At 40.7% G+C, this 21,489-nt stretch overlaps 1 protein-coding gene across 5 annotated transcripts in view; it reads right to left on the reverse strand.

The window, feature by feature from the left end:
- BCAT1 (branched chain amino acid transaminase 1) overlaps positions 1–21,489 on the reverse strand; it is a 99,825-nt gene that overhangs the window by 22,643 nt on the left and 55,693 nt on the right. For 4 of the 5 annotated variants that reach the window (XM_034646548.1, XM_011219782.3, XM_034646545.1 and 1 more), the window contains 2 exons: positions 8,276–8,439; positions 887–1,029 (listed from right to left, as the gene is read on the reverse strand). In XM_034646548.1, the coding sequence (XP_034502439.1) occupies positions 887–1,029; positions 8,276–8,439 (307 nt within the window). The remainder of the gene's footprint in view (positions 1–886; positions 1,030–8,275; positions 8,440–21,489) is intronic. The other variant, XM_034646546.1, reaches the window with a different exon arrangement.

Below are 21,489 nucleotides of genomic sequence, written 5' to 3' on the forward strand. Positions count from 1 at the left end.
TTCTAGTCTCTATACTCAGTACTGTGAAATGAACAGCCTAAGAACGTAAACAAGCCTAAAAAGATGTTTTTTTAAACTTCTATGACTATTAAAATTCTAATGGAAATAAATGCATATATCTGTATTGTTCCCCATTATTGGTCATTTCATCTAATACCACAGACATTGCCAACACTTTGCTAATCCCCTATGGTCTCTGCCAACTAACTGAAAAAATAGAAAAGAAAGATAATGAGCATTCAGGATATTTAAGGCAATGAAGAAATACAGACTTTTATAGTCGACACATATTAACAGTCTCGAGTGAACCAGGATCTAAGTGCAATACCAAAATGGACCAATTTGCCCTTAAAAAAAAGTGTATTTTAGTCAAATTGAGCTTCAGAGTAAATCTAGAAGATTTCTGATGTATTACCAAAATATGTAGAAAGGGCAAAACTGTTATACAACTTTTAGCAAGAGAATACACTAAATTTCGTATCAGTAGAATCAGCAGACTATGCTTATCACTACAGCAATTTATACACCAGCCTACGGTGAACGACCACTGAATTGATCTGAGACCTATCTCCCAATGCAAGGGATTTCGGAGAGGAAAATGGGTAAGATGGCAGAGGGGATAAGGCAACAAATCTTCAAATCACGGAGACTTAAATTCCTTAAGTTGACACCTCAATAATAACCATATCTCGAGCCAACCCCCAAAACAAAACCTTTATAAATTCTGTGAATTTAAACGCATTTCTACTTGAACAACAAAAGCACAGTAGTTCTTAGCCTTGGGCTCATGCTACTTAGTCCTTATTCTAAGGTCCTCGTTCTTTTTTCTCCAGCCCTACTGAAAATGATTGACACACTGCAAAGAGCTAAAATCTAGGTGGATTACCTCCATCTTCATTTATCCAGTAAAGAAAAAGATTCATAGTTCCAACTTCTGTTATCTGATCATCCTCTCCATAGAGCCACAAGACCTGCTGACAGCCGTGATCCGCTGCTTCACACTGGGCAAAAAGGGATGAGCCGTAATTCCTTTTAAGAAAGAGGAAACATATTAACTATGAATATACTAATCCCCCGCCATCTTCCATACTGAAATCCTCCGGTCTTTAATCTGTATGTGGATGTAGTCAATGCACCATGCCCTTTATGTGCGTGTGTGCGTGTGTGTCTTCTAGTTAACTGCATGACATTAAAGGAAACTCATTAGACAGACCAAATGATCTAACTGCAGTCACGTGAGAGAGAGAGAGAGAGAGAGAGAGAGAGAGAGAACACAGCAAAATCATGGAATCCTAAACTGAAAAGTAGAGATAATGAGTACAAAGGTAAATAGCCAAGTTAATGATAACAGTTCAAAGTTCTTAGGTATTTTTTCACATTCCAAGCAACTGTCCATGCATTATTTCATTTAAACCTCACGCTAATTCTCTAAGTTAGCCAAACATGTATCAAATTACGTGAAGTAACAGAGCACCAGGGTGTGCTGTTAGCTGAGACCTTTCAACATATCCAAGAAATACATTTTCTTTCTAATGCCCAATGTCTAAATTCTCCAACGGGTGGACAAAATGTTAAAAATGTTTAAAGAAATCCTGATTTTAACCAAAAGTATTCTAAAGTCCCATTTGTCCTCAACCTGCACTATTCATTCTAGATGATTCAAAGTCAAAGGAAGGGAGCACATCTTCCTAGAATAACAGTTCAGTTGAATAACATTTTAAATTTGTTATCTTTTATTAAACTTGAATGAGAAAACTATGGATGAATGTTTCAGATAAAACATGAGTCCTCAAATAAATACGATGTTTGCTTGTCTCCCTAAGCCCCTGGTTGTATAACTCACTTTCCTCGGCTTTCCGAGGACATTAGCAAACAAGTCTGAGAAGCACCACCATATGACAATCCAGGGCTTAGAAAGAAACCCTAAACCCATCCTTGGATTATGACGCCCCCAAACAAACATTCAGAAACAATCAAACATATTACAATAACTCCTACAAAGCATTAATGTCGGCTTCCACAAAATACCCAGCTAGGCCTTTTAAAGTACCACTTTTACATTTGCTCAAGATCAAAATGTCACGTAAAAATATTAAGTTAAGCACTAGAGCCAAATTCACCATGGCTGTCTGTCATTTTCATCTTCAAGGCTCCCCTTCCCACTATCTTCTCTTTGGCCCTTCCTTCGAGCCAAGTCACTCTGCTTGGGTTGACAGTCATTATACCTCACCCTACACAACTGAATTAAAGGGGGGCATGTACCCTAAGCTGCTCATGCGAGCCCTTCTTTGCAGGAGCCCTTCACTCATTCGTTTTAATGCAGGGAACCTGAAAGATGTAACTTTACCCTCTGGGGTAGCGGCAGCGTGTTTGCTGTGACAGAAACCTGGGGTCTACTATGTTCATGATCCCCACCTTTCACAGGAGAAAGCATCTGAAGTAGGAGAGCCCGAGGCTAACACACAGGCAGAAGCTACTCCAAGAGATGGAGGGAAGCGGGAAGGAGAAAGGATAGGGCAAGCGAGAGAGAAGCAGATTGGGGAGAAGGGTAGCGGCTGAGCAGGACTTGTGCAAGGGCAAAGGAAACTTAGCAACAACGACTTGAGCCCCTAGTAGGTCCACTGCTACCATCCTACTTACATGAGCCGCTCAATTCATTTTCTGCTTAAGGTGGTTTGAGCTGGTTTCTTTTTTTTTAATACTTTAAAAAAAATTTTTTTAAGTAATGTCTACACCCCATGTGGGGCTCGAACCCACAAGCCAAAGATCAAGAGTCACACGTTCCACTGACTGAGCCAAGCACCCCTTGAGTTGGTTTTCTGACTTGCAACGCAAAGAATATTGACTAATAACTAAAACATTCTAGAAAAACTATGGGAAATAGGCATTATGTTATATGGCTACAGCAACATGGGTCATGAGGTTTAGTCACATCAAGGTAATGTAAGATTCATTAAAAGACCTTCAAAATGGGGTGCCTGGATGGCTCAGTCGGTTGAGTGCCCAACTCTTGATTTTGGCTCAGGTGGTGATCTCAGGGTGGTGGGATGGAGCCCCACATCGGGCTCTAAGCTCAGTGCAGAGTCTGCTTGCAATTCTCTCTCCCTCTGCCTCTCCCCCTGCTTGTGCTTGCTCTCTCTCTCACTAAAATAAATAAATGTTTAAAAAAAAAAAACCTTCAAAATGCAGATGATAAAATGTAAGTTATTGGCCAATCTAGAGAGGATACAATTCTTTTTGTAGGAGGCTTTTGTTTGATGACCATAAAAAGTTGGACCACCCAGATTCAGAATCAATGGTAAATAAGCAATAATGGAGTTAAAATTAGGAATACTTTTTAATAATGAGAATAAATGAGACTTCAGGGGGGAGTCCCATAGAAAGAGCATGGGCTGGGGGCCAGCAGACCGAAATACAGCTCTCGAACTATTACTATTTGGCTATGTGTGAACTTAAGCAAGTCAGTATTTTCATATTTTTGTCTTTTTTTTTTTTTTTAATTTTTTTTTAATTTTATTTATTTATTTGACAGAGATAGAGACAGCCAGCAAGAGAGGGAACACAAGCAGGGGGAGTGGGAGAGGAAGAAGCAGGCTCACAGCGAAGGAGCCTGATGTGGGGCTCGATCCCATAACGCTGGGATCACGCCCTGAGCCGAAGGCAGACGCTTAACCGCTGTGCCACCCAGGCGCCCCCATATTTTTGTCTTAACGAATTCATCTGGCAAATGCAAATACTTGCCTTATACACTGCATAGGGCTATTTGGAAAAAAAATGAAACAATAACCATAAAAGCTAAGAAATAGTTTATGTGAGCCTCTTATATCCTAATAAAATTAAGTTTTTTTAAAAAAAATAACTATTCTATTTTAATTGACTTTTGCTTAGTTCATAGACATGATCATTGAGATCTTACCATATCTGAAAATAAATAATTCCTCTCATAAAATGCTCTTTATGAAAGGAGAATTTTCATAGCATGAATAATTAGTCTTTCCAAGAAGCTTCTAAGAACACGCCCATACACACTGTTGAGAATGTTAGCTGAAGGAAAATGGTGGTTCCTAAGCATCATGAAGGTACTTGGGCCAGAAAGACAGAGACCTCAACCGTTTCAGTACACTGAAAGAAAAGAGGTTTTTATTTGTTTGGTGCTTATTTGATTGATTAATGACTATATTCCATAGATGGTGTTTTTCCCTAAATGAGTTCTTCCTCAAAATTCTCTCAGGTGTAAACTGTATTATTAATATCCCCAGGGTCATTAATATGCTGATAATATGTTCAGAATATTCAATATCCAGAAAAGAAACACATGATCTTGGGAGAAAGAGAAAAATGAAAAATTTGGACAACCATCTATACAGAAAAACTTTTGTACATGGAATAAAAATCTGGGAGAAGATATATTAAATACATCTGTCCAAGAGAGTAAATTCTATTGTGTGAAATCCAACTGATTGCTCCTAAGGCAGGGTCCAAGAGATGGAATGAGAAAGAAAGAAAGCCTCGTAATATCAACTCTTGTCTGTTGAGAGGGTACTTAGTACTTGCCAGGCAGGGTACTGAGTACTTGAGTCCATTATTTCACCGAATCATCTTAAAACAACACCATACTTTATTATACTTTGGAGGACTCATAGAAAGAGGGTACTTAATTATGTAAGATCACAGAGATACAAGTGTAGGCCTCTCAGATATCTGACTGCCAAGCCCATGCTGTTAACTGCTAGGTTATAGCACCACATGCACTTTATATTATCCTGGTTCATCCTCACAGGTAAGATGGGTATTACTGCCCTAATTTTATAAACGAGGAAACTGAGGCTTAAAGCACTTAAGTAACATCCCAAGACAGTAAGGTTTTAAAGCCAGAGCTATCTGACTTCAAAGCTTGTATTCAAGTACACAATGAGAGTATAAATTAATTAATTAGCTAATTAATTAATTTAGAGTGGGGGCAGGGCCATTCTTTTCATATTAACAATGAAACTAACAAACTGGGAATAAAGATGTTCCTATGATGAAAGACCTTCTTCTAACTCAGTGCTTCTCAACTTTAGCTTCATATTAAAAAATTCTGATGCTCATAGAACTACCCTGTAACCCAGTAATTGCACTACTAGGTATTAACCAAAGGATACAAAAATAGTGATTTGAAGAGCACATGCACCCCAATGTTCATAGCAGCAATGCTCACAATAGCCAAACTGTGGAAGGAGCCGAGATGCCCTTCAACAGATGACTGGATAAAGAAGATGTGGTATAGAAATACAATGGAATATTATGCAGCCATCAAAAAGAATGAAATCTTGTCATTTGGAACAACGTGGATGGAGCTAGAGAGCATTATGCTAAGTGAAATAAGTTAGAGAAAGACAAATACCATATGATTTCACTCTTATGTGGAATTTAAGAAACAGATGAACATAGGGGAAGGGAAGGAAAAATAAAATAAAAACAGAAAGGGAGGCAAATCATAAGAGACTCTTAACTATAGAGAACAAACTGAGGGTTGCTGGAGGGGTGGTGGGTGGGGAGCTGCGGTAACTGGGTGACGGGCATTAAGGAGGGCACATGATGAAATGAGCACTGGGTGGTATGCAATTGATGAAGCACTAAATTCTACCCCTGAAACCAATAATACACTATATGTATATGTAATTTGAATTTAAATAAAATTAAAAAAAAATTTCTCATGCTCACACTATACACCAGACCAAATAAACCAGAATCTCTAGCCGTGGAACCCAGAGAGGAGTAGCTGGTAAAGCTGATTTCAATTTGTAACCACAGGCGAGAACCACTGTGCTAGAACTCTCCTTCAGCTGTGTTCCCTCGTGTTACTTTTCTCACTTATGCATATTTAGATATAAAAGAAAAATATCTCTGATGGCTTCAAAAAAAGGTGAAATAATCTTAGAATAAAAAAAAAATCCTTCTCTCTCTTCCTCAGATTTACTGAGAAAGCAGAAAGTTCTTGAGCTGAGGAGAATCAATAGCTATTTAATAAATGCCAATTGACTACAGAGGTTCTAAAAAACTTGGAAGGTAATTGTGGAATTAATTGGTTTAGAGAGGAAGCAATGATAAAATCTAAAGGAGCTGCCAATGTCTTTGCCAACTAAATAGGTTGGTACTAAATGAAGAATCCTGTTTCCCTCTCACTTCCTTGGTTAGAAGTCCACCCTCTGGGTTACTGCCTTCCCACTTGCCATTTCTGCTTTATTTGTAGGATCCAATATTCTCTTCTCCGAGAGATTTCACGCCAACTTCCACTGCTCATGGTCCACCTGAGCCTAATGAGTCAAAGTGTTAATTTTTTTATAATAGAATTTATTTTTTAAAGCAGTTCTAGGCTCACAGAAGAAGTAAGCAAAAAGAGTTCCCATATGCCCTATCTCCCACTTCAGTTTCCCCCATTAACCTCTCGCATTAGTATACACTTGTCATGACTGATGAGCCAACACTGACAGGCTAATATTAACTCAAATCCAAAGTAACGTTAGGGTTCACTCTTTGTGTTGTGCAGAAAATAACAGTTTTTAACTGGCCTCTAGTGACCATGTATTCTGTTGATACTGCATCATATAATCTTTATAATAAGTAACAACCTGTCCCCAATACTAAAACTACAGATTTCCCTGCAATTTCTCAATGTCCCCCATGTTATCTTTACCCTGAGCAGGTAGGGGGAGCTAGAAAGCAAGATTTAAAGAGCAAAACCAGCTGCTTACTACCTCTTCATCAAGACTGATTTACTGTACCGTGAACTCTGGGGGAAGTTCTAAGGATGGGATACATGCGGTGTCGGGTGCTTATGCTCTGTGAAGAAGCCTGAACAGGTGAAGAAGGTATCAGGAGAATAAACAAGAGTAGTTGTTTCAACCTGGCTAGCATAGCACATGGTCAGGAAGGAGTGCTCCACGCCCAAAGGAAAAGAAAGGGACTTTCTGGTTTATTGGACTTCATTCGGATTTCTCTAGACAGAAATGAGAGAATGCAGTGCTAAAAGTGCAGGGAGGATAGGACACAGAATTTTCTAACCTTTTTTTTGGCAGAAAAGAAAAAGAAAATACAGAAGGACTACAGAGGGTTCAAGGCCAGCTGTCAACATCTCTCTCACATCCTAGCAGCCCGTCACCGGACACTCCCAGGGCTCCCTGAAGCTGCATGTTTCCCCGAGCCCAGACGTTGGCACCGCGTCACCTCCCAGGACTGGGGCCGCCTGCGTATGTGATACATATCAGCACTCGATGGACACAAAGGAAGAGCCCACTGCTTAATCTGGCTATTCTTGCTCACCCGTAGGGGCATTCTCATATCACGGCCAAGTCCACCCCTGAAATTGTCTAACACTTTTCAAATGCTCTTTTATTTCCAGCCAGCTACATATGGCCAATGAGACCGGCCTGACAGAGCCAAAGCAGGGCTGTCCCTCAGCCAGCTGGCAGCAGGTATGGCTACAATCTGTGGCAATGAAGACAGCACTTGAGCGAAGCGGGCACCTTCCCCAGACAGGACTCCTTGGAGCCAACTGAGAGCCTTGGCCCCAGCAGCAGATGCTCTTCAAGGCCACCTGTCCGCCTGCAGCCAGAGCACCAGCCTCCAGGGCCAGTGAATTCAAGCACTAACATGATTCCCGCTTTAGTTACTTATTCTAGCTCTTGCCTCTGTATAACATTCGATGGTTCAGTCACAGGTTATCCTTTGAACTAGTGCAATTTTTTTTAAAGATTTTGAGAGAGAGAGAGTGAGTGCATGAGCAGGGGGAAGGGGCAGAGGGCGAGGGAGAAGCAGACTCTTCCTGCCGAGCAGGGAGCCCGATGTGGGGTTCGATCCCAGGACCCTGCGATCATGAGCTGAGCCGAAGGCAGACGCTCAAATGACTGAGCCAACCAGGTGCCCCCAAACTATCAGCTCAATCTAACACTGAAGAGTCAACAGAAAACCAAAAAAAAGGGCATTTCAACCTGAATATTAACATATGGGGCACCTGGGTAGTGCAGTCGTTAAGCGTCTGCCTTCGGCTCAGGGCATGATCCTGGCGTTCTGGGATCGAGTCCCACATCGGGCTCCTCCGCTGGGAGCCTGCTTCTTCCTCTCCCACTCCCCTGCTGTGTTCCCTCTCGCTGGCTCTCTCTCTGTCACATAAATAAATAAAACCTTAAAAAAAAATGAATATTAACATATGTACTTGGACTGATTTGAGATGGCGATAACTCAATGGTTGTGAGGGACTCTTTCCTTTAGACAGAAACTAATATTCACTTACCCTCCCATCTTGCAGTCCCCAGTCCCACCTTTCCAGGCTCTCACGTACTTCGGATTGGCCCACAGGGACACCGGCTTAAAGGTTCCACTTGAAAAATAAGGCCCCACGGGGCTCAAGATTACAAAGAGCAGGGCTTTGGTAGGCTTCTTGACTCCTAGAGAAGGCTGCGACAGAGTAAAAGTGCACACAACTGTTAATTTAAATGCAGACACCAGTCTTAAAGACTAGAATAGATCCGTAACGAGATCTCCCGATCTCCCGGAGGGGCTGTCTAAAGCACAGGAGCTGCTACTTCTCAAGCTGAGTTACACAAAGCCAGATGGTCTTTTAAGAACAAAACACAAAGAATGCAGTGCTGAGGATTCATTCTGCTTTGCCTTCTGAGTTATGATTTTAGGGGAGAAGCAAATTTTCACAATTTTCTGTGAGTAGGGCTTCGAGAAGAGAAATGTATTTTCGACAACCAGCTATATAACACCTTGCATTGATTGGGAATTGAAAAAGGGAAGAACGCAGACATGATTTTAGTCTTTGGAGAGGAAATGCAATATTTGCTTTTCTAACTTCCCCTTCTGTGTTCACAGATTACTAACCACTTCAAGACATGCCAGGGCCTCCCGCAGGTGGTGGGTGTGGGTGTGCCATTACTACACCTGACGGTCACAGACAGCAGACAGCAAGAGTGGACCTTCACTAGACGCAAAGACACCAGATGAGATCAATATTCCCCCCAAAAGCCAGAGGATAAAGGACTCAGAAACTTGTGTCATGAATGACAAAGATAGAACATGGTCTTTCCCCACAAACACTGGGAAATCATAAGCCAACAATGCAAAACTATGTTTTTGTCTCCAGCACAAAACAGTTATAAGTAAATACTCAGTTGTTTACTAAGGAGGAAAACTGAAAGACTGAAAATTTTGAGGGTTGTGTATTATAAAGGCAAAAAAGGCCACTGTGCTATTCTATGCGATTCAAGGCCATCAAGAATGAGAAAACAAGTCCAGGACTATTACAATGAGAGTCTCAGGCTATATATCCAGTCTTCACCAGAGTCCTGTCTGACTAGACAGTGGTAAGAGTCTGTCACAGTAAGAAGAAGAGACTCAACTCCAGCTGATTTTGTGGCTTTTATTTTGTTTGATGAACTCGCTAAAGTGAGTCTGGGGATATTTTTTTCTGAATTTCATTGTATCTCCCTCTACTAACTATTTGCCCAAGGCCCTCACTCACTACTTATGTCCATGTCATCAAAAATCACGTAGGTAAAATATTCACGGGCATAAAAAAATGTATTTGTATACATGCATATTGATGCCATCTGAAAGGCACGCAACCCTCGGAAAATGGGAAGATGATTCCATTGGCATTCCGTGTGAACATGAGACCAAGAAAGGCTTGGATGGCCAGAGTCAGCAAGCAACAACAGGTTCTGGTTTTTCACTTGTTTGGATTTGTTCTTAGTTGGGGCTGAACAGGACTCCCCTACCAGAAAAGAGTGAAGAGCCTTAAAGCTTCATTTGCCCTTTTTTTTTTTTTTTTAATTTCACTGTTTGGGAGAAAAAACTTCAGAATAATAATACATACCTGTCTTTCTTCCCAGCTTTGATAAAAATTGACTAATTTATCTCTACACTTTTATGTACCTACCAGTTAAGTAAATACAATGGTACTTTTTGTATCAGACGAGCTTTGAAGCTTAATACTTAAAAACAAAATGTTTCTGCACCGTCATATTGAGTAATAAAGAGAAGCTTCCCAGCATAACTTAGAAATACAATCTGCAGCACAAAGCCTCAGTAATTTATCCAGTTTCTAACGTTCTGAATAAAATAGCTTATTTGCGGACAAACTGGTAAGCATTTTATTGGATAGCGCACAAAAGTTGGACTTTTTTCACCCTGAACTCATGTATTTTTCACAACTTGCATTAGGCTAAAAGCAGTAACTCATCATCGTGGAAATTTTGTTGTGGGATAAATTTCATCTACTCATTTCCTTCCCCTGACTTTAATTGACAGGTAAACTTGCATTTACTCCACTAGGTGGTGGTATAGAGAGCAGAGATGGAAAAACGGAATAATATGCATTAAAGCTCTTTCTGGGGAAAAAAACCCAATAAACCTTTAAGTAACACTTTTATTCTTAGCAAGCAGGTAAATTATAGATGAGAAGTTTTCAATGCTGAGAGAAAATGTGTTTATATGTACTAACATTTTATTTTCTGAAATTTAAGCGAAGCCAACTCACGGTTTTTTTTACAAGTACTTCAAGTACTACTGTCAATCACAGCGTGGTCACTTTCATCCTTAAATGATCACTTATATTGATTGTCTTCTCATGAAAAGAACTCTGACTTTACTGCAAGTGGTCACACTGCTTCAAGAGTGAAATAAATAAAAGGTAACTGAATCAGGAGGGGAGCTTGGGGACTGGATCTGTTTCTAACCTCAGGAACCATTATCTGCTTTGTCTTAGTTCTCCCTTCTATCCTGGAAAGCAATTTAAATTTGGAGCAACTTCTTCAATAATATTAATTAAATGGCAGGAAACATACTTCTATGGTGACATGGTCAGGCCTCTGTTCAAATAAAGCAAAAGCTACATAAATAGAAAATATGAACATCTGATAAGTTGTATAAATCAGTTTCTATACGTCTCATTTCCTTATGAACATTTTCTTTCTTTTTTCTAGTTTCCCGGATTATTTCAATATATAAGGAATTGAAGAGGGCTTTAAAAAAAATAAAAGCCATGGGAAATGAGGAAAATAAAATCTCACAGATGCAAAGTATATAACTTCTCAAGGGACCACACTGACTTAAGTTGAAATTCTGATGTGTACAAAAAAATACTCACCTTACTTTATACTACACCTCACGGATACATATATAAAGGTATTAAGTACATGCATATTTTGCACAAAATACAAGACCCCTGGGTATGATGGAAAATAAAGTGACGTGTTCCAGTGAAAATCACTACTTCTGAGTCAGTCAGAAAATTAGCTATAAAAAGGCGGAATTTCAGGTTATGTGAAGCATGGCAAGAAGTGTCCGAGGAGCTGAGAAAGGTACTAGTTAGTTAGTCCTTGTTTTGGCGTGGAAGACAGAGAACACAGCAGCCGTGTGGAGGCTTGAGAATAATTCTGTTTAAGCAAGACAATTATGGGATAGAAGAAGGAAGATCATTGGGAATAACAGAACATTTTTCAAAAAGAGTGGTGTGACTTTTTTTTTTTTTTTTAACTCCAAGAAAAGCCTACTTTGTTTTACGGGGGAAAACAGTAAAGAATACTGGACTGGGGGCGCCTGGGTGGCACAGCGGTTAAGTGTCTGCCTTCGGCTCAGGGCGTGATCCCGGCGTTGTAGGATCGAGCCCCACATCAGGCTCCTCCGCTATGAGCCTGCTTCTTCTTCTCCCACTCCCCCTGCTTGTGTTCCCTCTCTCGCTGGCTGTCTCTATCTCTATCGAATAAATAAATAAAATCTTTAAAAAAAAAAAAAAAGAATATTGGACTGAGGGGTGCTAGAAGAGATATGGAGAGGACCAGAGTCCATGCAGGGCCTTAAGTGTGTGAGTTACAAAACGGAGGATAACAAATTCAAGCAGTTTTTGTAGGAAAAACCTGTTGGTTCGGTGAATGATTAAAAAACCCTCAATAGTTATACAGTTTTTGGTTTCTAAGACATTTCCCCGTTATTGCCTCATCTAATCCAACAAGCCAGGAAGTTAAGTGTTATAATTCCTATTTTTACGTTGAAGACACTGAGGCCCGAGGCCTCAGTTATTAAGCTCTAGAACTTTTACACCTCATCGAGACCTCTTGTCGGAATATCAAAGTTTAAAACAGTAAGTCAACTATCCGAGATTTCTTACTGTGGGAAGAGTTCACGCCGGGGCTTCACTTTCTTCTACCTCAGCCTTCAGCACGGCCCCTCACACCCCAGGCACCCCATGTTCAAACCTCCTCACTTCCCTGCCTCTACATGTTTTCTTTCTTTTTTTTTTTTAAGATTTATTTATTTATTTGACACAGAGAGAGAGAGAGAGAGAGAGACAGCGAGAGAGGGAACACAAGCCGGGGGGGGGGGGGGGGGGGGGGGAAAAAATGTGGGGCTCGATCCCAGAACACCGGGATCACGCCCTGAGCCGAAGGCAGACGCCTAACGACTGAGCCACCAGGCGCCCCTCTACATGTTTTCTTCAACTACTCCCCCTACCTGGAACACTCTCCCCCGCCCCTGTTATGGACTGAAATGTGTCTACCCCAATTCAAAGCCCCAACCCCCAATGTGACTACATTTGGAGCTAAGGCTTTTAAGGAGGTCATTAAGGTCAAATGAGGTCAAAAGGGTGAGGCCCTAATCCAACAGGGGTGGTGTTCTTCTAAGAAGTGGAAGAGACATTAGAGCATGAGCTCTCCCCTCCCTCCCCAACCCACTCTCTCCACACACACAGAAGGCTCTGTGAGGACACAGCAAGGTGGACGTCTATGTGGAGACCTTATCAGAAACTAACTCTGCTGGCAATTTGATCTTGGAGTTCCAGCCTCCAGAACTGTGAGAAAATAAATTCTAGTGTTTAAGACATTCAATCTGTGGTATTCTGTTATGGCAGCCAGAGCCGACTAAGACATCCCCTCTCCTTCCTAAGTAATACAAACCCCCGATCTCAATTCAAATGTCATTTCAGAAAATGAGCCCTCTTCACAAAGTACTTGTGTTACATGCTATTACAGCACCTGCACTTCCGTGCATTTAGATAAAATGTCCATCACAGTTGCTTACAAATGCTTCTTTAATTCTCTACCTCTCACTAAACTACACACTCCGTGAAGTGCAAGGCCATCTTTGTCCTCTACGCAGAGCACTGTGCCTTATTATACCAGGTTTGCTACCTATCTGTTGAATGAATCTTCATCTTAGTAAGAAGTCGTTTACAGAAACGAAGTGTGAAAACAACCTAGATGGCTTATTTGCCAAATCTGAACTACTTTGATTAAAAAAAAAATCTGATACCAATCCTCCTATGTTGCACTGACACCAGAGAAGATGCTCCTTTGTCCCCTGCCTTATTTCCTAAACAGAATTCGTATGTAGACATTCAAAGAATACCATGAGGGAAGCTAAAGTCCAGAATTTTCTGAGGCTTGCTATAAAATGGGTAGGAGATCTCAGGCCTGTTCAAAGAGAAAGACAGTATACACTTAACACTTGACAAAAAGAGAGCTAGCACTCTTTTTTAGTGACGGCTTCCAGTGTCATTGTAAGGGTTAAATTAGATAAACTGTGGAAAGCACCCAGAACCTCCTCTTTTTCAAGCATCCAACAAACAGCAATTCTTTTTGTTTTTATAAATACTCATTTGTAACAGTAATGGTAAAGAAATTCAATATGTGCCAATACTCAAAGCATGAAGGCGACATTGGTTAGGATGACTGTAGATGGGACCAGGAACTACCTTCAACACTCAACGTTAGAATTGTAGAGAATGAACACTTGGGAAAAAGACAGGATTATTATACCAACATTCTGGGAAATACAGCTTGGCATATTTGAAATCAACCCTAAACAGAAATTTTAGCATGGATTATTAAACAAGTGGTCAAGAAAACTTGATAGGGAAGTACCTAGGAAGAGCCAGAATGAGTCACTCTTAGAAAAACCATGCTTCATTTCCCTTTCTGAAATGACTAGATCAGGGGTCAGCAAACTTCAGCCTGCTTCCTGTTTTTTTAAAAAGTCGTATTGGAATACGTGCATTCATGCATCTATGTGTTGTCTATTGAGGTTTTTGTGCCACAAAGGCAGAGATGAGTAGGTGCCTGGCTTCACAGAAAAAGTTTGCTGACCCCTTCTCTAGTGGACAGGAAAATGCTACAGGAGCATTTTCCTTGTATCAAGAATGGCCTCAAAACCAGGATCTCGTCACTGACCTAGCCTCGCCGCTCAGACTTTGACTTTGTGATTCCATCTAGTCTGGTTCGGTTGACTGGGCTGAGCACACAATGGGCCTGGAATAGAGAGACAACTTAGACCAACACAGGGAGCTGATAACTGCAATGAAGATGCTCTCCCAACAGGCAAGTCCCAACCCAGCCGACCAAGTGAGATCCTGAGTGGGCTGGTGCAAGCGAAAGGATGTTACACGCAAGGGAGCCCCAAGAACTGACTGCTGGATTTGGCAACGTGGAGATCCTTGTTGATCTTGACAAGAATATTTCAGTGGGAGTAGGGTGGAGGGTCAAAAGTCTGAATGTGGTGGATTCAAGAGAGAATGGGGGGAGAGGAGGTTATGAAGGTGAGTATGTACAAATCTTGTGGGCATTGTGCGACACAGTGGATCAGAGAAACAGGTGCACTCTACTTCTGTCCCCTCCATCTAGTCACACATCACTGCCTGCCTGTACTGTCACCCTCAGAAGTTGAACCATGATAGAAGAAGAGCTTGGGAGATCTTTTCAATATTTTAACAATCAACTTCCCTTTTCCTGTGGATCATTCCATCAGCTTAGAAATATGTCGCAGTATCTCCCATCTAAAACAAACACACTCCCTTTACCACATGTCCCACTCCAGGACAACCATCTCACCTTCATGTTGCCAAATCCAACAGTCAGTTCTTGGGCCTTGACTCTCTGATCCTGTGGGCAGGATCTGCCACAGCTGGTCACTGCTTCCATGTCCCTTACCAGGCTTCTGGTATACCAAGCCCTCTTGTTTTTCTTTCTACCTGAAAGGCTGCTACTTCTCAGACTTCTTGGCTGATTCTTTTTTATCTCCCTTTCTTCTAAACATTGGCCTGTCCCAGGGCTTAGTCCTCACCTTCTTTTCATCAGTATCTAGATTTCTTCTCTTAAGAAATCTCTTAGAGTCACATTCCCTTGACTCTAAAGGCGTTACATGTTAAACACTAGAGGTATTACTTAAATCCCAAACTCTCCCCTGAATTCCAGACCTGTAGATCTGCCCACCTACTTGATAATTCAAGCTTAAGTTATCATGCCCAAAACGAACTCTAGATTCTACCCATCACCGCTCCAACAAATATGCAAGGAAAACCTTTTCCCTCACTCTTCCCCATCCCAACAAATGGTCACTATCCAGTTGCTCTGGCCCAAAGGAAACCTTGACCTTTCCCCTTTCATATTCACATCCAATCAGTCAGAAAATTTTGTGAGTTGCAATAAATATCCTTCAATATATGTCTTCATGTGAACTAGGGGATTTGTCTACAACATAAATTCCTTGAAGAAAGCCTGCATTTTTAAGATTTCCAAATTTAACTGTCTCATTTTATTCAATTTACTAATAATAGTTCTTATATTCGTTCTATCAACATAACAGGTGATGAACAGGACACTGGTTGCATAAATTATGCTACCATAGTTCATTGATTCTAAGATGTCCATTTTTTCTCACATTTAACATGTCTGAAATCCAGACTCAGCATTTTACAATTGCTATTCGCTAAGTAGCACTCATGGGAAAGCTGGCATTACCAGATTTGGAATTAGCTGTTCGTACTGATGGTACTTCCAATGGCTTATGGGCATTGGTGATGCCATACATGTTGAGTTTGACATTAAAAATGTCTTTAAAAAGTTACGGTATGATTTGGATAGAAAGTGGAAAAACAGGAGCCGGACACGTATTTGATATTAGTGAAACAAATATTTGTAGTAACACTGAACAACTGCAATTGAATATTTTCCTGCAAAGCAGTAACCAGTCTTCTCATGGGACCTCTGGTAGGAAGAAATCGATACGAAGATAAAGCTGTGTTAGCTTTTGTTATTAAGCTACATGCAAAAATAAAAATGCCTATCACAAGCCAAGCAGTGCAAATGATGGCAGGAAGGAAGAATTGCAGATGTCCTCTGAAAACACACATTTAAAAAAAATAAAACGAAAGGCTGGTATGATTAACTCAAGAATCAGTCAGGACTGTCAGAAAAGTACTGCATCCTAGTTTCGTTATGTTTTTCCATTTCAGTGCATGAAATAGTGGGTGACTTATAATTTATGGCACCCTGTATTCAATTAAGAGATATATATGTACGATGGAATACCTACTGCTAAGAAAATGGGTAAAATAGAGGTAGATCTGTATGTACTGATGTGGAAGAATTTCTAAGACAAATTGTAAATGAAAACAATAGAAACAAAACTGTTCATAGTATGGCTGCCATTTATGCAAAAAAGAGACACGAAAACACAGGCAGATAGATAGATAGATAGATAGAGAGATAGATAGATAGATAGATAGATAGATAGATAGATAGAGGGAGAGAGGGAGAGAGGGAGAGAAAGAGAGAAGGTTCACCTGGGGAGCCAAAAATAGCCTTCATCTATGGAAACTTAACATTTCAACAGCTGGCATTGTAAATCAGGGAAGAAAGGATAGACCACGTGATAAACAGTAATGGAATAATGTGGTATCCATATGGAGAGAAATAAAATTGAGTCCTTCATACAAAGTTCACTTCCAAATGGATTTCATTTAAATGGAAAAGCAAACCTCTAAAACAGAAGTATGACCTTGGAGTGAGGAAGAATTTTTAAAAAATATATAAAAGCCACAAAATACACAGAAAAGAAATTTAACTACATTAAAAATAAATACTTAAAAAAATATATTTATTTATTTACTTTAGAAAGGCAGGGAGGGGCATATCTAACTATCTATCTCAAATAGGATTGCAAAGGAATATATTAAAAGTGTGAACAAAACACAAGTTACAGGACCACAAATTGTTGCTATACCTAGTTTTCTTTTTTTTTTTTTTTTAACATTTTATTTATTTATTCGACAGAGATAGAGATAGCCAGCGAGAGAGGGAACACAAGCAGGGGGAGTGGGAGAGGAAGAAGCAGGCTCATAGAGGAGGAGCCTGATGTGGGGCTCGATCCCATAACGCCGGGATCACGCCCTGAGCTGAAGGCAGACGCTTAACCACTGTGCCACCCAGGCGCCCCTATACCTAGTTTTCAAATCTGTACAGATTCTTTCATTTATAAAGGCTAATTGTGAAGAGAAATGACAGTAAGATTCTAGATGTATCAGCATAAATAAGGGCAGTGAATAAAGGGAATTCTTTTCATGGGAACTGTTATGATTACAGGTTACATTATATGTGTAATACAAAGATTTTACAAGGCGATAAAAGGAAAAGAAAGACATGTCTATGAAATTTATGTCCTTAAGCTCCCCATGCAGTGAACCAGAAATCAAGGAGTGGACCATTTGGCAGCAGGAGTTTTATAAACGCAAGTTCTCATGAAAATGTCATACTGAAAGATTTCCAGAAGTTGTGAATGGGGAAACTGTTTATGTGAAGTGACTGAAAATGTTCTGCACTGTTCAGATTGTATTCTGTGCATCTGAGGCTGGAATTAACCAAAAGCAGACTGCTTCCCTAGTGGAGCTCAATCCAGAAATTTATTTAGGGGTGCTCTGAATGTAGAAGTTAACTGAATATGAGGGATCCCTCACCTTCCACACGGGCCAAGGTCAGTCTGTCTAGGAGTGCAGCCGAAAAAGCCCAATCTGCTGGGAACCTGCAGAACGGAGGCCTAGGCCTGAGACCTGATCAGAGGGACTGGGTGGGCTGACTCTTGACCATCAGACTTGACACTTCTCCGTGACCCGGCTTCTCAGTCCTGCTACTACACAGCCTCACTCCACCACCTCTCCAATCATAGCCAGTAGAATGAGAGGATGACACTGAGAAAACCTGGAAAAGGGAAAGGCTGAACGCCACGATCACACAGGGGATTTCAGAGTAAATGGTTGTGCCTATTTCACCATAGATTGTGGTCGAAGCACCTGTCCGCTTACTAGAATCACTGAGGAAATAAAAGGTTTGTTTGTATGTACGTTCATACAGCTGTACCTGTGTGGAGTTACTCAACAGAGTGAAGTTGGATACAGCAGATGTTAAAATCAGCAAAACCCAGCTTCTTTAGTTGTAAGGTTGCTCGGTATCCAGTATTGAATGTGACAGTCGTGTAATTTTAACTTCTTGTCTGGTAAGGTGAAAATCTAGAAACTGTTCATGTAAATGTTCTTTAAATAGTAAGCTTTCAGATTTTATCTTAATTTCCAATTGACACAGAATCAGCAGTAGTCTGAAGCACTCCAGCTTCTAGATTCTCTTTAAGTTTTTAACTACCTATAAAAAGTATTTCCAAAGATAGTAAAGGGATGCTGAAATTCTTTTTTTTTTTTTTAAAGATTTTATTTATTTATTTGACAGAGATAGAGACAGCCAGCGAGAGAGGGAGGGGCTCGATCCCACAACGCCGGGATCACGCCCTGAGCCGAAGGCAGACGCTTGGGCTCGATCCCACAACGCCGGGATCACGCCCTGAGCCGAAGGCAGACGCTTAACCGCTGTGCCACCCAGGCGCCCCTGAAATTCTTGTTTTAGTAAGAAATCTTGCAGTAACATGAATATTTTACTCTCCAAACTTTTTATGAGAGGTTTATGCATTAATGTTTAGTATTTTGTTTAATAATATGAACCTTATAGAAAAAATTTTTTTTTAAATTTCCACCCACTGGCAGGCTGGTATTTTTTATTGGCAAGCTCTACCCACTCATTATATATTAGTAGCTAATAATAAACATTCCAGTAAAATACTATTCTGTTTATTATAATCCTAAATCTAAAAGGATTTTGTAAGAGATCTAATTTTTTTTTAAGATTTTATTTATTTATTTGACAGAGATAGCGACAGCCAGAGAGAGAGGGAACACAAGCAGAGGGAGTGGGAGAGGAAGAAGCAGGCTCATAGCAGAGGAGCCTGATGTGGGGCTCGATCCCACAACGCTGGGATCGTGCCTGAGCTGAAGGCAGACGCTTAACCACTGTGCCACCCAGGCGCCCCTAAGAGATCTAATTATTACCAAAGGCGGTTGGAAGACACATGAAGAATTGCACAAAAGCATTCATACATAGGTACTACCTACGTAAATCAGTAAAAATGAAGGGTCAGTTAATTATAAAATGTGTAAAGAAGCAGAACGCTTTGCAAATATAATGAAATTCATACATTGGTATTAAAGCCACTCTCTTATCACATGGCTGCTACCAAATCATCCTGGGCGTGAGAAGCAATAATTAGTATTAGACTGTTATATCACGGCCCCTGAAAATGAAAACAACACCCTGCCCTTGGGATGAAGATGAGCTTTCAAAGATATAAATATTTCTACCTGGTGCCAGTTTGCAATCCCAGGAGCAGAGAGAGTATTAGAGGCTGCTAGACATATATATTGAATTCTTTCACAAGGCTTGAGATAGTGATACTCTTGAAAGTAGTTAAGAAATCCCTGGAGAGTTTGTTTACATGAAGAGTCTCTGGTCCTAGCTCCACAGATTTAGATTACCTGGATCTGGGCTGGAGCTCCGTGCAAGTAAGTTTGTTGTAGAATACTGAATATTCTATACACACAAGGGAGTGCCATACTCAGGAATAGAAACTGGGCACATGAGATCAAAGAGGGAATAATATCGCTTAATAAATTACCCTGACATATATTTATGTGCTCATGCAAAGAAATCAAAATACCTCTGGATTGACGACCCACTTAATCAGTTAATCTAACCATGAAAAGAACATGAAAGTAAAATGTGGATGTTAGCCAGCAGCAGACAAGACCAAAACATCAGATAACTGATACAGAGGCGAACATGCAATTATTCTGTGATGCCAGTGATGAACCCAAGTAACATAATAAGGCCAGCAAAAGTTAGCCATCCCCGATGAAAGAGCCCCAGTGAACCGGAAGCCACTGGGCCTAGCCCTCCAGCCAGCACCTCACTTACCAAACGCAGCCACCATGAAAAGACAGTGCATGATAATTTACCAGACTAGATTGTATAACATCTGTGCAGTGTAGTGTACAAATGTTTAAATCCATATGCTTTATTGAACATTGTTTGTATTATGCTCATTTCTGAATTATAAGCAATTGTTTTCTGCCTGTACTTTAATTAGAAAAATTCTAGTTGATGTAAATATACCAAATATAAATAATGTTGACTTACCAAATGATATCAGTTATTTACTTCGATTCTTAACTTACTACTTGTAAAGCAGATTTCAAAAAATTCCTGATTCCAAAGCATAGTCAAATAGGTAAGTTGATAAAATGTAGTAGGAGAGACTACTTGGCAGGGCTTTTACCACTGAGATTCTTAAATTTGGGCAGGTATCAGAATCACCATTCTGATCTACTCCATGAGAACCTCTGGGAACTGGGGTCAATGTGTGTATTAAAAAAAAAAAAAATACCCAGGTGGGGGCACTTGGGTGGCTCAGCGAGTAGTCAGTTAAGCATCCGACTCTTGACTTCGGCTCAGGTCATGATCTCAGGGTTGTGAGATCGAGGCCCGAGTCAGGCCCCACGCTGGGGGTAGAGCTTGCTTAAGATTCTGTTTCTCCCTCTACCTCCGCCCCTCCCCCCAACAATCAATGAATTAATCAAACAAACCTGGGCGATTAAAATGCAAAAAGTTGAAGACCACCAATAGAGAGGATTATGGTGACAACATGCTGGACTACAAAATCAGGTTTAAAAGCTTGTCGAACTCTAGGTTATGGGATTCCGGGACTCAGAAGAAAGTATGCTAGGAAATACCTTGTAGGGTCATTGACATGGGCTTTAGCTTCTCTGGCAGGTCTTTCTTTTGCAAGGGCACCAACCAGTAGGCTGTGACCTAAGCAGATCATATGGACATGATGTGTAAAGCTATGACTCTAGCTCGCAAGTTCCTTCCTTAACTCTCGTTGTGAACTTCATTTTCAACATTTCTGTGGGGGAAGAGGGCCTTCTACTCCCACTCCTTGGTAATCCCAGGACTTCAGGAAAATGAAAATAAAAAGCAGCAGCTCTCCCTCCTCCAAATTTCAAAACCGTTACCACTTCTACCTTGGAGAACTGCTGCCAAGACAAGAGACATTACACCGAGGAATGCCTTTGAGGACATGCAGGAAAATACGAGGAAATACTGGTGAATCTTGAGTTGGAGAAGGCAAACAGCCTTGCTCACTGCTCACTCTTTGACTCATTACATTGGTAACTATGGCTGTATCACAATGGTGGAATTGAGTCGTTGTGACGGAAACCATATGGCCCACAAAGCCTGAAATATTTACCATCTGGCCCTTTAAAGAAAATGTTTGCTGGCACCTGGTCTTGAT

This window comes from Ailuropoda melanoleuca, chromosome 16, assembly GCF_002007445.2.
Source record: "Ailuropoda melanoleuca isolate Jingjing chromosome 16, ASM200744v2, whole genome shotgun sequence".
NCBI classification, from domain to species: Eukaryota; Metazoa; Chordata; class Mammalia; order Carnivora; family Ursidae; genus Ailuropoda; species Ailuropoda melanoleuca.